Source organism: Hylobates moloch, unplaced genomic scaffold (genome assembly GCF_009828535.3).
Source record: "Hylobates moloch isolate HMO894 unplaced genomic scaffold, HMol_V3 SCAFFOLD_20, whole genome shotgun sequence".
Taxonomy (NCBI): Eukaryota; Metazoa; Chordata; class Mammalia; order Primates; family Hylobatidae; genus Hylobates; species Hylobates moloch.
The window spans coordinates 10,365,624-10,381,468 of NW_026652295.1; the positions used below are offsets into that span (position 1 = coordinate 10,365,624).

A 15,845-nucleotide genomic window follows, 5' to 3' on the forward strand; every position below is an offset into this window, starting at 1 on the left:
ATTGCGCCACTGCACTCCAGCCTGGGTGACAGAATGAGACCCCGTCTCAAAAAACAAACAAATAAATAAATAAATAACAAAAAGCACTTATTAGGGCTAAACGTGGTGGCTCAGGCCTGTAATCCCAGCACTTTGGGAGGCTGAGGCGGGTGGATTACCTGAGGTCTGGAGTTTGAAACCAACCTGGCCAACATGGTGAAACCCAGTCTCTACCAAAAATACAAAAATTAGCCAAGCATGGTGGCATGCGCCTGTAATCCCAGCTACTCTGGAGGCTGAGGCAGGAGAATCACTTGAATCCAGGAGGTGGAGGTTGCAGTGAGCCGAAATCACACCACTGCACTCTAGCCTGGGTGACAAAGCGAGACTCTGACTCTAAATAAATAAATAAATAAAATAATAATTAAAAACACTTATTGAGCACCTAATCTGTGCTAGGCTCTGTGAAAACAGCCTTGTCCATAAATTGCTCAGAGTACAGTGTTCCATAAATATATTTGTGTTACTACCCTCCAGGGCCTTCACCCAGTTATTTCTCCTAAATGGACTGTTCTGTTCTATCCTATATTCCTTCCTTCCCCACATACCAAAATCCAACCCCTTCATGAAGCATACAAAAAACAATTTTGCTAGAAGTTGTTCCCATTCATTTGGACCCCTAGAGCATAAGATTTCAAATTTGTGTGCACTTGATTGTTGGTATACAGATCCCTAGGCCCCTCCTCAGAGATTGTCATTGTGTAGGTCCAACTTCACCTAGCCTAGGAATGTGTATTTAAATATATCTGTCACATTCCTAGGTCCATGCTCCTTCTATCCATCCTTTCACACAATCGGTTTCATCATTTCCTCCTCTCACTGAACTGACTGCTGAGTACTGTGGTGTCACACAGACATAACCTTGATCTCAGCTTTATTAATCCCGGTGATGCTGGCTCTTTAGTTACCAGCTACCTCTTGGTCCTGAACACATTCTTGCCATGATAAAGAATAAAAGTTACCTATGCTGTAGGGTCTAGATTTTTTTTGTCATAATATTACTAGTCGCATTATTAGACTAAGTCTTTCTATTGCATGGAATGGCACATGGACACGGAGGCACATTTACTGGACTGAGTGGTCCAAACACTGCTGACTTGTGAAGTATGCCTGCACTGGAAGAGACAAAGGAATCTCCTTTTGTATTACAGATTTCGTGAAGCAGGGGCTGTCTTTTATATTTAAATTGACAGTCTTACACACTGCCTCTAATTGAGCAGTACTGAGCACATGCTGAATGAATGAACAATGAGAGCATCTAATCAAAAAAATGACTGAGGCAATGTATTTGCATGTCTCCTTGAGAGCAATTTTAAAGAGTATGTATTCAACATAGAGAGCATACTTCTTTCCTTCAAAAGGAGAACAAATGCAAAATATTAATTCCAAAGTTTACACTAAGGACTTAAGACTGTTACAGACATATGTTCTGTCTTAAACGAAGCAAGTACTGATGAGATTAGTGTTACGAAATGTATTAAAATAGGGTGTTTCTGCTTACTTTTAAAATTGTAAACAGAAAGTGATTATGAGATAGTAAACCTAATTTACAAAAGGAACATGATAGCATTTTAGTAGCAGTGGCAGGACTTTAAAGGGTTTGATGTCATAACCCTGCTATTTTTTAACAGAGAAACATGGCTTCCAAGATATAGTGAAGCCAGTGTGGTTGCTTTGTATTTATGAGTTTGATGCAGACTTCAGGCAGTAAATCTCAAAATGACTTGTGATGTATGCCATTTTTTTTTAGGAGTCTGAACACAGAAAAGGCCAAAGGAAAGGGGGCATTCTCTCCATTACAAAGGAATAACAATTCCCCGGGCTCTGGAGATTGAGATGTGAAATAGCTCACATGTACCATTTCGACTGTGTTGCCCCAGAGGAAAGCACAGCCAACTGAGTATTTTTCTGACATCCCAAAGCACCCTCTTCAGCATAAATTCACCACTGACATTAGAACAGTCATGAAATCTGCATTTCCAAAAGCCAAGGAAGCTACAGATCCAAGAGAATGTCTTCCCTGTAACAATTTCAGGAAAGCTTCTAGAATGGGAGCAGAAAAGATCAAGGTATTGGCTTCCTCTTTGTCCCAGCATGCCTTGGAGAACACTCTGCATAGACCTTCCAGAGACAAAATAGAACATCAGTGGTTCAGAACTGAATTTTCAGGAAAATTGAAAATAGCCTAATTTTACTTTTGCCTTATGGACATATTCTGTTTTCTTCTTTCAAGGCATGAGTTAATTTTTTTTTTTTTTTTTTTTTTTTGAGGAGGGAGAGAGATGGAGAGAAGGAGAGAGAGAAGGAGAGGGGAAGAGAGATGGGGAGAGAGAAAAACAGAGGAGGCAGAGAAGTAGAGAGAGATAAAGGAAGAGAGGCAGAGAGGGAAAGAGACAGGCAGAGAAGGAGAGAGGCAGAGAGGGAGAGAGGGAGAGAAGGAGAGAGACAGAGGAGGCAGAGAGGGAGAGAGAGAGACAGCATGAGTTAACTTTTAATCTAACTCCTCAGTGTAATGGTCAATAAGCTCTTTGACCCTGCCAAAGAAAAAAAAGGCTCCTCCCCATTGTCATAATGTCTATTAAACTCCAAGATCTCATTAACCAAATTCTGCTTAGTCACGTGGAAAATTCAACAGATTTAAATCTTTAAAGTATTGGAAATAAAACCAAATAGTAAATACTCATATATGATATCAAAATTTTTGTGTAAAGCTACTGCTGTTCTGATTAATGTTTGAATACTACACTCGTTTTACTAAAAAAAAATAAAAAAAAAAAGTAATGGCCTTACTTCTCTTGAAAATTACTACTATAAGGGAGCACTGTACCAGCCACATGCTCAGTACTGCTCAGTTATAGGCAGTGAGCCCTCAAGTCACTCGGCCCACTCAATGTTTTTCCATGTCTGTGTACCATTTTATCCAAAAGAAAGCTTTGTTCCCCTTAAATTATGTTAGTCAGTGGATTAAGTTTTCATAAGTACATATGGATGTTGTTCACAATCACCTCCATTTCAAATAATACTTTCCTTTGCATGTTCCATTTTCTGTATATATGAAATGAAACTTAAGACTTTATATATTTAATATAAGTGTATATATGCAATATATGTATATATCCATATCTATCTATCTATCCATCCCTGTAATTTATGGGAAAGAAACTATATGGGGAAGTCACTCTGATTTTTCCATTTTCATCTATAATAATGGGGAAAAGTACTACTGCCTTTCTCAAAGGCTAAGGCTATACACAATAGCAGAAGAGGTGGTTACTTTGGAATGAGAAGATTTAGAGCTGGTTTTGCTACCTCTAGTATGTGACCTTGGGCAAATCATTTATTTTCTTTGAAACTGTAAAGTAGGTATATTGCCACAGGACTTGCCTCTCACAAAAGTTTTTTTGTGAGGCTTCAGAAAGAGTTAATGTGGACTAAAATGCATTGAAAAACATTCAACTGATTAATAAATGTAAAATAGTATTATACAGTACTTGAAGCATATTTAAGTTATGCTAACTAAAGGCCACACATATATGTAAAGTAAAAATAATTATTCGGCATGGTGCACACCTGTAGTCCCAGCTACTCAGGAGGCTGAGGCAGGAGAATTGCTTGAACCCTGGAGGCAGAGGTTGCAGTGAGCCAAGATTGCGCTACTGCACTCCAGCCTGGCGACGGGGCAAGACTCCAGCTCAAAAATAAATAAATAAAAATAAAAATAAAATTACTCAGCAAATCCATATATCATAGCTTTGTTTATATTTTAAGATAATCATTTTTAATTTCATCAAGAACTTAATGCTATATAGATTTATATAAAAATAAGAACATAATCTATAAATTATAAAATATAATTATAGAAATACATATGCATTTTAATTTCATTAAAAACCTATGATGAAATATGGATTTAATTATTTAAAAATGACATAACCTGGCCCTTTTCACAAATATGACTATGAAGTATAAATATGCTGTAGGAATACATATCATCATTTACTAAAAGGTTACACAGGCAGATGTGTATTGATGAAGCAGCTATATTACTGAAACATGCCCAAACTGAATTGTGATAATTAAATAGTTTTAAATTTATCGAGAGATTAATGATTAAATGGTTCCAATGCTATGTAAATTAGCAAACTGCTAGGTTTAAGTGCTGTGGAAAAAAAATAAAGCAGTGTAAGAGGATCAGGTGTGGTATATATCCAACTGTGTGTGTGAATATGGTGTGTGATATATGGTAAGGCAGGTTCCAGTTTTAGCAGAGTGGTTAGGGTAGGTCTAATCATGAAAATATTAAGCAGACAGACATAAAGCTCTCTGGGGGAAAGATGTACACAGCCAAAGGGCAGCCAATGTAAAGATGCTGAGGCCCCATTTGATTTTAACAAAACAATCTTGTGACAGAGGTAATACACCATTTAGCAGGCGAGTAAACAGTGTCTGAAAGCAACTTAAGCAAGGGAATGGAGCTAGTAAACAATAAAGCTAGGGCCAGAACCCAGGTTTCTTGACTCTTGGTCCAGTGCCTTCCTTTTGTTTTCTCTCTCTGTTCACCAGGCAGAGAGGAAGGTGCCCTGTTTCTTACAAAGCACTGCATAAACATCAAGTTTCATTGCTATTGTGGTGGTGGTGGTGATTGTGATTATTAATCAGTTCCATATTTGTTAGTATTTTTTAATTTATGCATCATAGTTGTACATATTCCCAGGGTACGTGTGATGTTTTGGTACATGTATACAATGTAATGATCAAGTTAGGGTAACTGGAATATCTATCACTTCAAACATTTATCTTTTCTTATGTTAGAAATACTACAATTCTCAGCTATTTTGAAACATAAAATAAATTGTCATATAATTTCTCTACTGTACTACAGACTACTAGAATCTACTCCCTCCGATTATTTCCTGAAAGGAAAATAAAACTCAAAGAATGATTTCATCTTCCCTTCCCCTAGCTTATTTTTCTCCTTTATCTGTGCTTCTTTTCTTGAATGGATCATTTTACTATCAGACTATCTGTGAAAATATACTTCTCTGGATATTTGACAAAGGAAAGGTATTAAGGGTAGGAATAACCTATAAAATAGAAACCATTTCTGACAACATGAAAAAGGGCTGAGGAAGGAATGGAGAGAATGTGGAGCCCAGTGGTTCAGCGAGAGATATACAATTTCCAAGAGACAGGAAGTAAAAAAGTTAAAACAAAGAGTCTACAAAAGAGGAGATCTGTAGAGAAGGCAAAAATGGTGGAGAGGGGGCTCAAGGGGTGGAGGAAAGAGATTTTGAAATATTTTCAAGTAAAAATATGAGAATATTAGACAACAAACAATATAAAATAAAAAAGAGAATAAGAATCAGATTTCAGACACAGTAGACCGAAGAGCTGGTGGAATTACTAACAGCAAAAGGGAACAGAGAAGAGAGTTTGAAAGATGAGTAGCTTTCTTTTTGTAATGCTGGGTTTAAGGTGCCAGTGAGGTTCTCACTAGTGGAAAGGGTGTAAGAGCTTTAAGAGGTAAACTTAGAAGTTGTGTATAATCTAGAGCTCTTTGTCCAATACGGTAGCCTCTAACCACAGGTGACCACTGAGCAACTGAAATATGGCTAGCCTGAACTGAGATGTGCTCTAAGCATAAAATACACACTAGATTTTTAAGATTTTCTATGAAAGAAAAAAAACAATGTAAAAATCTTTTTCTGCATTGATTACATGTTGAAATATTTGCATGGACTGGGTTAAATAACATTATTAAAAGTAATTTCACTTGTCTGTGTACTTTTTAAATGTGATTAGTAGAAAATTGAAAATTATATATGCAGTTTATGTTACATTTCTATTGGACAACAATATTAGTTATATATTAAGACCACAAAAGGGACAGAGATATCATTCTGAAGTTTCTCAACTAAACATAGATATGGGAGAAAAAAGAACACACATCATTATAATAGTTAATATTTACTAAGCACTCCAAGCACCATGCTAGACACATAAACGGCACCATCATATTTGTTCCTCCCGAAAACCTTATGAAATATTATCATCTTTTATAGGATAAAATACTGAAGCCCAAGGTCACACAGTTAGATGCTGGTGTCAGGATTCAAGCCCACGAATGACCTCAGATCTCAGGTTCTAAACTGTCACCTACATTTCAGAACAAGTTATGCTCTCCAATTATTAAGTGGTTAGAATTAAAATGTTATATTTAACTATTTATTAGAATGGTTCATTGTCAAAGTCAGTTATGTCCCAATTCAATTAAGAAGAAAGCTACAAATGTGTGAATCTGTAACTTTAGAGTTACGATGATCTACTGATGCTGACGTATTTTCACCACGTTGGGCCATTAAAGAAGTTTCTGGTGCAACTTCTTTTCCCTTATCAATGTCTACTCCCAGAAATGCAAACCTGTCAAGTTAGATGGTCGGTATCCAACTGTCCAACCCAGACGATCATCCACCTAACCCTGAATAGCAGGGCCCTGTTTTCTGAACATAACTAGATACATAGTATCTACTTGACACATTTTCAACATTCTTCTTTCGGAACCCGAAAGCACCTGAACCTCCCAAACTGACTAAAACGTTTTGAAGGAAACTAGATTAAATGGAACCTTTGTTGAAGAACCAAAAATTAGGCTTACCCAACTGGATACTTAAAAATGGATTTTGTACTCCTTGAAAATGCTATACGTTCAAAGAATCAAAAGAGAAAAAGGCTGGATACTTTGGAATCCTAGGAATCCTAACAGTAAAATATCCTACAAATATAAACTGAAGTCAATAAGGTATCTTTTATTTATCTTTGGTTGGTTCACTGGTTTTGATTTCAAAGACAAACTTATATTTCTTTCCTTTTTACCTTTAATTTCTACTACCTACCTGGGAAAGATGGTAACCATAGAACTGCTGAACTTACATAGTCATGGCTATAATTACATAATTTTCAAAAACTTACTCATGTAAATTTTATTAATTTGTTTCCAATTAATACATTTCTCCAGACTAATTTTTAAAAAACCACTGCCATAAATCCACATTATAGAAATAGAAAAACAAAAGGAAATTTGAAAGAAAATTATTTATTTTGGAATAATAAGACTAACTAGCAGAGATATCTTACAAGACAGTTCATATTGGACATGTATTCAAAAGGGTGTCTCTCTGAACTGACCCACTAAGTTATTTATAAATTCAACCCCCTAACTTTCCTACTCCCTGCCCATTTTTTTTTTAAAGTAATACGATTTCAGCCGGGCACGGTGGCTCATGCCTTGTAATTCCAGCACTTTGGGAAGCTGAGGTGGGTGTTGATCACTTAAGGTCAGGAGTTAAGAGACCAACCTGGACAACATGGTGAAACTCTGTCTCTACCAAAAATACACAGATTGGCCTGGTGTGGTGACGTGCGCCTGTAATCCCAGCTACTCAGGAGGCGAAGGAACGAGAATCACTTGAGCCCAGGAGGTGGAGGTTGCAGTGAGCCAAGATTGCACCACTGCATGCCAGCCTGGGTGACAGAGTGAGACCCTGCCACAAAAAAAGAAAGGAAAAAAAAGTAATGCAATTTGGATTTGGATATTAAAAAAAAACTCCTCTGAAGATCCAAAGTTTCTGAGAAATACTTATCTAAATAGGAAGCATCACACCTGGGCAGGATAAAGCTTTCAACAGCTTGCCCTTGATCTTAGCTCTTTTAGGTTAACATTCCCATGACTTTTCTATTCAGCTAAAGAGATTTCCTTGGACTTATTCCCTTACTCACTACAATTCCTACCTATACTTTAGGACAAAGCTTCACAGCCCAAAGGAGAGAGCCAGTTGGCCCTAAAAATGCTTTGTCCACTCTGATGCCAAGGTGCAAAGAGCATGAAGCGACAGACCAGGCGTAAGAGATAGCCGCCTAGACTCGTCATTGAAGGCTGCCAAAATCGGGTCCCTCCTGTCGGGATTATCTCCCTCCTCCCAAACTTTACTTGAGACTCTCATCATTACAAATGTCAGCTGCATAATCTTTGCAGTTACTCCCCACGTGTGTATTAGCATAAAGCAGCTTGCTTTATTGGGTTAATTCAAAAGAGTTATCAAGTACCTGCTGTGCGCCAGACACAGCTGTAGGTACTAGAAATATAGCAAGCAATGAACGAAACGACAAAAATCTCTGTCTTCCTGAAACCTATATTCTGGTAGAGGAGACGTTCAAGAAACGAGCTAAAGAAACAAAATATGCAGTACGCTAACTAATACATGCTCAAGAGAAGACAAATGAAGCAGGCAAGGGGAATATACACTGTGGTGAGCCGGGTAGGAAAGGTTGGAATTTTAAGATTAAGTGGTCACACATGATCAGGCAGAAGATACGTGCCTAAAAGGGTAGCCAGAGCAAAATCAGATGGAGCAGGGAAGGGAAAGGAAGTGAGCTGATTTTAACAAGCCCTGAAGTGGAGAGAAAACCCTACGGGAAGGGGGAGAGGCAAAGACTGAACATGGACCACTGAAGACAAACGCGGATTTCACATTTTGCCTAAAGACCAGTCCTTTAAGGATGGCACAACAGATGTTCTCCCTTTGTAACCAAAGAACCAGGCTCTGCTGCTAAAACTGTCGGGCAGTTCATCGGACATGGGTGAACACACACACACACACACACACACACACACACACACAGAGCTTACTGCCGAGGAGAAACAAGCGTTACTAATCCAGAGTGGAGAACTGGCCTGGGAAACCGGGCAGAGAGAGGAGTTGTCGGAAAGAACACACCAGAAGCCCCTCTGACCCAGACACTGATAGAAACCCAGCCCCTTCCCAAGCCAATCTGCAAACCCAGGAGGCACCGACGAGCGCACAGACATGCCCCCGGGGTGCAGGCGCGGTGAAGGGAGGAGAGGGGCAGGAGCTTGACCGTTAGGGCCCGAACCCCAGAACTCCCAAGGCAGGGTGTGTGCCGCGCGCGGGAAACGCCGTTCTCCGCTCCAGGCGCCGGCGGGCGGTGGCGAGAGCAGGTTCGGGGGGCCGGACGGTGGGCTGCGCGCGGGAATGGCCGCCGCGAAGGAGGGGCGGCTTCCTCGGGCATCCGGGGCGCCCGACCCCGTGCATGCAACAGGGGACTGGGCGCGAGCGTGCGCCTCGAGGTGCCGGGGCGGGACGGGGGAGCGGGGACCGAGACAAAGTTCCCGAGACCTGCGGGCCTCCGGCCGACCCGCGCGCCCCCGGCCCCAACGCTCAGCGCCCGCTCCCCAGGCCCGCACGGACCCGGCCCCTCCGAGGATAGCGGGTTCCAGCGGCGAACCCGCAGCGCCCGCGCCACCGCCCGCTCGGCCCCTTCCCGCCCGGTGCGTGGGTCCAGGAGAGAAAGAAAGCGCGGCGGTGGCGGTGGCGGCGCGCGGCCCCACTCACCATGATCCGCAGCGGCTGCGGCGCGGCGACCCGGGCGGGCGGCGATGCGCTGTCCAGGGTAGCCGGGTCCCTCTGCCCGGCGCTATCTAGGCGCCCGCGCCGGTTACCCACACCCACACCCACGCCCGGCGCGCGCACGCCCGCCCGCGCCTCCCCGCCCCCTCGGGCTCGCGCCGCCGCCGCGCTGCGCTCCGAGCCTCGGGGCCGTTTCGTCCCCGCCCCCTCTCCCACAGGGGCCTCGCCGGCCGCCGCGCCTGGAGGGCGCACGGGGGAGGGGCGTAGGGCAAGCGAGGCGGTGCCCCCCTCCCCTGCGGCCTCGCGCGCCCCCTCCTGGGCGACCGACCTCGCCCTCGCGTCCGCGGCGTCCCCTGCCGGCCGGGCGGCGATTTGCAGGTCCAGCCGGCGCCGGTTTTGTGCGGCGGCTCAACGTTCGCCGAGCCCTATGAGTACCCACCCGCTGCCCAGATCGGCGGCCGCTGCCGCGGGGAGAAGCAGTAGAGCGCAGGGCGGGCACGCTGATCTTGCTTCCAGTTGGGCTTCGGTGGGTTTGAAGCACACGTTAGGGGGAAATGGCTCTGTTCGTGCAGGTTTGCGGAGTCTGGGTTTCTTAGGTTTAGGGGGTGGGGTGGATTTTTCGGGGGTGCGGTGGGAAGCGGATCAGTTCGGATAACGGCCCTGAGCAGGAGGCTCTGTCCCCCTCCCAGCCTGACGCGGGGCTTCCAGCGGACACCACCAACGGTGAGCGCACCCTCTTCACTGTGAACACAACGGTGGACTCCTAGAGCCTGCGCTTCTAGTTACTTTGTGTGTGGCGCAAGTGAAAGACGTCGGAAAAATTGGACTTGCCTGAGTATTACACGAACTTTCTTCCATTTCACCCTTAAGCATGGGAAGTTGGCGGGCGTGATGACTCCCTCCTGTAATCCCAGCACTTTGGGAGGCTGAGGCAGGCGGATCACTGGAGGTCAGGAGTTCGGGACCAGCCTGGGTAACATGGCGAAACCCCGCCTCTTAAATAAAAAATACAAAAATTAGCTGGGTGTGGTGGACCGCGCCTGTGATCTCAGCCACTCGGGAGGCTGAGGTGGAGGATGGCTTGAGCCCAGGAGGTCGAGGCTGCAGTGAGCCGAGATCACGCCACTGCACTCCAGCCTGGGCGACAGAATGAGACTCTGTCTCAAAAAAAAAAAAAAAAAAAAGTGAACTTGTGAGGCTTATGTGGTAAACATGTTTACTGGGGTTGAGAGCAGCCCGTGTGGCTGTGCACGGAGGTACCTGCACCATACACTTAGCATCCCACACCTGGGGTGGTGCGGGAGCGCTTGCGGAGTTTTGTGCAGTAGCAGAGTGAGTAACCGTAGGTACCTCTTAGGCTAAATCTTAACTGTCATACAATCACCTAATATATAGTTTCCTAATAGAGAGTTTTTCTTCCTAATATAGAATTTCCGTATCTGAAGTGGTAAATATTAGGCATATATTTGTTTATAAAAGGCATATGATTTGATGACCATAAACAGGTTAACCTAGTCTGATAAAAAATCTCAGGAGTCAGCTCTGCCACATACTGGGTGTGTGGTATTGGGTTGGTTGCCTAAACTGTCTGTGCTCCAGTTTCCTGATTTACGAATTTGGGATAAAATAGCATTTAACATTAAATGTAGCTGTTAGGGTTAAATTAATATGGGTAAAACTCTAGATAAATATCTGGTATAAAAGTACTAGTTATTGATTTGTTATCAATTTGATGCATTTGAGAATCAGAAAGTGATATTCTATTTAATGCTGGCATATTTTTATAAAAAGCGTGGCCCAAATCAAAGATACAATTTCATTTCAGCTTCACTTACTTTGTTCACTCAGAAAAGATTTCAGTGCCTACTATGTGCTAGGCATTTTGGTAACAGCTAGGGTTACAGTGATGAAGAAAAACACAGTCCCTGCTGTTAGGAGTTTTTAGAACCTGTGATGATCTATATTATAATATTGAGAGACTTGAAGTAAATTCACATAAATAGTCCCCGAATATTGTTTTTCCTTGGAATGATTTTCTTCTTTCTGTTTTACATGTGTTCTTTCTTCTATTTTATACGTGTTATATTTGAAAGCTATAAAAGTAGCTTCCACGTCTTTTGGATATTGAATGATAAAAACTCTGGACCTGAATTTCACTGTATCACTAATCTGATGCAGTAGAATGTGAATTCTTAATCTAGATAGTGATTTTTTAGATATTATTGTGTATAAGTAGCACCAGAGGGTTTAATACAATACAGGAATACTTGAGATCCATCAAGATGACCTTAGGTACAGACCAAGAATATGAATTTTTTTTGGTTTTGCTTTGGGTTTAATATTTGCTATCAGTTTCACATTGCGGAAGTATCTACTTCATTCTAGAGGCATCTCTGACACTGCATAAAGTATAATGGAGTCTCTATGGGTCTTGAAGTGGTGAAACCTCCATTTCCAAGGAATATGAATTTTGAACAAGCACCACAAATGATCCTGGTGCAGCCAGGCAGTCCATGGACGATATTTTGAGAAACTAAATTCCATTATCCATTCAGGGAAAGCTTTAGTATATTTTTCTAACAACATGAAGGGAAAAAAAATTTTTAAGTGACAATGGACCTCCAAGAACCCTGCTGCTGTTGCTTGCAAAAGTTGTATCACTGATGTCATCAAAACCTTGCAAAGCACACCAGGTAAACATGGGGAAGGAATTCTTAAACTTTGAATTATCGTATACTTCCACATTACCATTTAGCCTGATAATCATTATTTTACCTTTATTCTCTAAAAACACACATCAACCCATAAGGCCAGAAGGAGATCTAAAAAGTCATCTATATCTTATCTGTTTCTTAAAATATTATTTTATGACTTTCCCTATCACCACAACAAAGGAACAAATGAGACAGCAAATGCCAGAGGGTCTTTTTCTCCACCAATATTTTATTAAATAGAAAAAGGAAGTGGTGGCCAGGCACGGTGGGTCACGCCTGTAATCCCAGCACTTTGGGAGGCCGAGGCAGGTGGATCAGAATGTCAGGAGTTTGAGACCAGCCTGGCCAACATGGTGAAACCCCATCTCTACTAAAAATACAAAAATTAGCTGGGCGTGGTGGTGGGCACCTGTAATCCCAGCTACTTGGGAGGCTGAGGCAAGAGAATTGTTTGAACCCAGGAGGCGGAGCTTGCAGTGAGCCAAGATAGCGCCATTGCGCTCCAGCCTGGGCGACAGGGCAAGACTCTGTCTCAAAAATAAATAAATAAATAAATAAATAAATAAATAAATAAATTTTTTTTTAAAAAAGGAAGTGGTTCTACCTGTATAAATACAGGACTGGAAACGTATCTTAACCAGATATAACTGGGAAAGGGTCTTAACTGGGTATAACATGAACTCCCACTTATTTATCAATGAAAAATTTAACATGCCATCACTTACACGATTTTATAATATTTACTTTTGTTGTTCTCTTGTATGGATTACAGAAAAGCTGGAATCTGTTTCTTAGCTGTACGGCAAGCCCATATTGAGCATGTGTACAATAACATAGACTAATTGTGTGTTAGGTACTTAACGTGGATGTGGTGCTATATAAAGTGATGATTAGCATAATCTAAGAATCTTAAACCTAAAAATAGAGATCTGACTGATACTCTTTCTCTCCCTCTGTCACATATCTTAGATTTTATATGTTCAGAAAGTGTGTCTCAGAGGAGTTAGAGAAGACCAATTAATAGATGACAGTGCTAAAGCCTGGATCTCCTGAATCCTGGGTGAGTATTCTCACTGTCCTACTGCCTCTGCAGTGCTATTCTGCCAGCCCTCATCAAAATTATGAAGTAGGCAAGCTTTGTTTTGGGGGGAGTTTAATCTCCTTTTAGTGTGGTTCTCTTCTGAAGAATCCCTTCTTTTGATATACCTAGCATCTTTGTGTTTTATCTTGAGAAAAATACTCACTTACAATGTATTATGACTTTAAATCAATTTTCTACATTTCTTCAAAGTATTTGTACTTTCAGCGTAGTAGTAGAAACAGACTCTGGAAATCACGTCCTTTCCTTGACCATGTCTTCTGCTTTGTGTAAAGAAAGCTCTGCACCTATATGAGTTTAGAAATGAAAAATAATGAGATAAAGAGTAAAGAGTAAGCCCAAGTGAAGGCACATTGAAAAAATCTGAGTTCCCTCCATCAAATTTAGTGCAGCTTTCCCTTGATATGTTAGGACTAAGGATTTATGACAAAGCAATATATGTATATATTGGTCATTTGATTGGATGTAGTAACAAGGAGACAATCATGAGCTTGTATCAATCCAGGTTTAAAATAAAGTTTATGTTAATTCATTTGAAAATATTATGCTGAGTACTATATTCTAGTATAACATTCTAGAGCAGAGGTTGGCAAACTACAGCTGCAGGACAAATCCAGCCAGTTGCCTGCTTTTGTAAATAAAGTTTGTATTAGAATACCACCATGCCCATATATTTACGTATTGTCTGTGGGTGCTGTCATGTTAGGACAGCAGAGTTGTGACACAGCTGTATGGTCTGCAAGTCCCCAGATATCTATTATTTGGCCCTTTACAAAAAAAAAAGTGCCAATTTCTGTAGAACTTGGATGATATTAATATGGCCTGGAACAATATAGATAACTTCCCTTGTTTTATGAAGCTCATATTTCAACGAGAGGAAGAAGACAATAAAGAAGTCTAGATAGAGAAGTATCATGAAGAAACAGTATGATAATAGAGTGACTTGGGGGTAGCACTTTATTTTTCTAAGTTTTTGCTTTTTAAGTTTTGTATGTATTTTAATTTTTATATATTTAATGCATACACATGCAGATTTCTTTTTTAATTATTGTTATTATTTTTTTATTTTACTTTAAGTTCTGGGATACATGTGCAGAATGTGCAGGTTTGTTAATAGGCATACGTGTGCCTTGGTGGTTTGCTGCCCCTTCAACCCATCACCTAGGTTTTAAGCCCTGCATGCATTAGGCATTTGTTCTAATGTTCTCCCTCCCATCACCCCCTAACCCCGACAGATTTTGGTGTGTGATTTCTTATATGCATATATTGCATATTGGTGAAGTCTGGGCTTTTAGTGTACCCATCACTAAATAGTGAGTATACTACCCGATAGGTAATTTTTCAACCCTTCTACCCCTCCTACCCTCCCACCCTCTGACTTGTTAAAGTCTCCAGTGTCATCCACGTTGCTGCAGATCACATGATTTCATTATCTATGACTGACTGGTATTCCAGGGTGTGTGTATGTATGTGTGTGTATGTGTACACATTTTCTTAATCTAGTCCTCCACTGATGAACACTTAGGTTGATCCCATATCTTTGCTATTATGAATAGTGCTGTGATGAACATACAAGTGCAGGTATCTTTTTGATATAATTATTTCTTTCCCTTTGGGCATATACCCAGTAGAGTGATTGAGGGATCAAATAGTAGTTCTATTTTTAGTTCTTTGAGAAATCTCCATACTGTTTTCCATAAAGGCTGTACTAATTTACATTCCTGCCAACAATGTATAAGCATTTCCTTTTCTCTACATCTGTGCCAATCTGCTGTTTCTTGACTTTTTAATAATGGCCATTCTGACTGGTATAAGATGATGTCTCACTGTGATTTTAAAATGCATTTCTCTGATGATTAGTGATATTGGGCATTTTTTCATGTTTGGTGGCCACTCGTATGTCTTCTTTTGAAAAATGTTGGCTGGGCGTGGTGGCTTATGCCTGTGATCCCAGCGCTTTGGGAGGCTGGGGCGGGCGGATCACGAGGTCAGGAGTTTGAGACCAGTCTGGCCAACATAGTGAAACCCTATCTCTACTAAAAATACAAAAAATTAGCCAGGTTGTGGTGGTGTGCGCCTGTAATCCCAGCTACTTGGGAGGCTGAGGCAAGAAAATCGCGTGAACCTGGAAGGCAGAGGTTGCAGTGAGCTAAGATCGCACCATTGCACTCCAGCTTGGGTGACAGTGCGAGACTCTGTCTCAAAAAAAAGAAAAAAGTCTGTTCATATTTTCTGTCCATTTTAAAATGGGATTATTTGTTTTTTTCTTCTTGAGCTGTTTGAGTTCCTTGTAGATTCTATATATTTGCCCTTTGTCAGATGCATAGTTTGCAGATTTTTTTTCTATTTTGTAGGTTGTCTGTTTAATCTGTTGGTTATTTCTTTTGCAGTGCAGAAGCCTTTTAGTTTAATTAAGTCCCATTTGTTTATTTTTTGTTTTTGTTGTGTTTGCTTTGGGGACTTAGTCATAAATTCTTTGCCTAGGCCAATGTCTTTTAAAAGAGTTTTTTCCCAGGTTTTCTTCTAAGATTTTTGTAGTTTCAGGTCTTACACTTAGGTCTTTAATCC

General features: G+C 41.2%; 1 protein-coding gene and 1 long non-coding RNA gene across 5 annotated transcripts in view; one reads left to right on the top strand and one right to left on the bottom strand.

The window, feature by feature from the left end:
* The window catches only part of ELOVL2 (ELOVL fatty acid elongase 2), a 62,244-nt gene extending 52,717 nt beyond the window's left edge, over positions 1–9,527 (bottom strand). The window contains exon 1 of one of the 3 annotated variants that reach the window (XM_032141100.2): positions 9,450–9,527. In XM_032141100.2, the coding sequence (XP_031996991.1) occupies positions 9,450–9,452 (3 nt within the window). In that variant the 5' untranslated portion in view covers positions 9,453–9,527. Of the gene's footprint in view, positions 1–6,459; positions 6,552–9,449 lie in introns of those variants that run through there. The other 2 variants (XM_032141099.2, XM_058432624.1) reach the window with 2 other exon arrangements.
* A 337-nt stretch (positions 9,528–9,864) lies between these two features.
* LOC116460168 (uncharacterized) overlaps positions 9,865–15,845 on the top strand; it is a 33,436-nt gene continuing 27,455 nt past the window's right edge. For both annotated transcript variants that reach the window (XR_009211391.1, XR_009211390.1), the window contains exons 1-2: positions 9,865–9,990; positions 13,148–13,238. This is a non-coding gene — a long non-coding RNA (uncharacterized LOC116460168). The remainder of the gene's footprint in view (positions 9,991–13,147; positions 13,239–15,845) is intronic.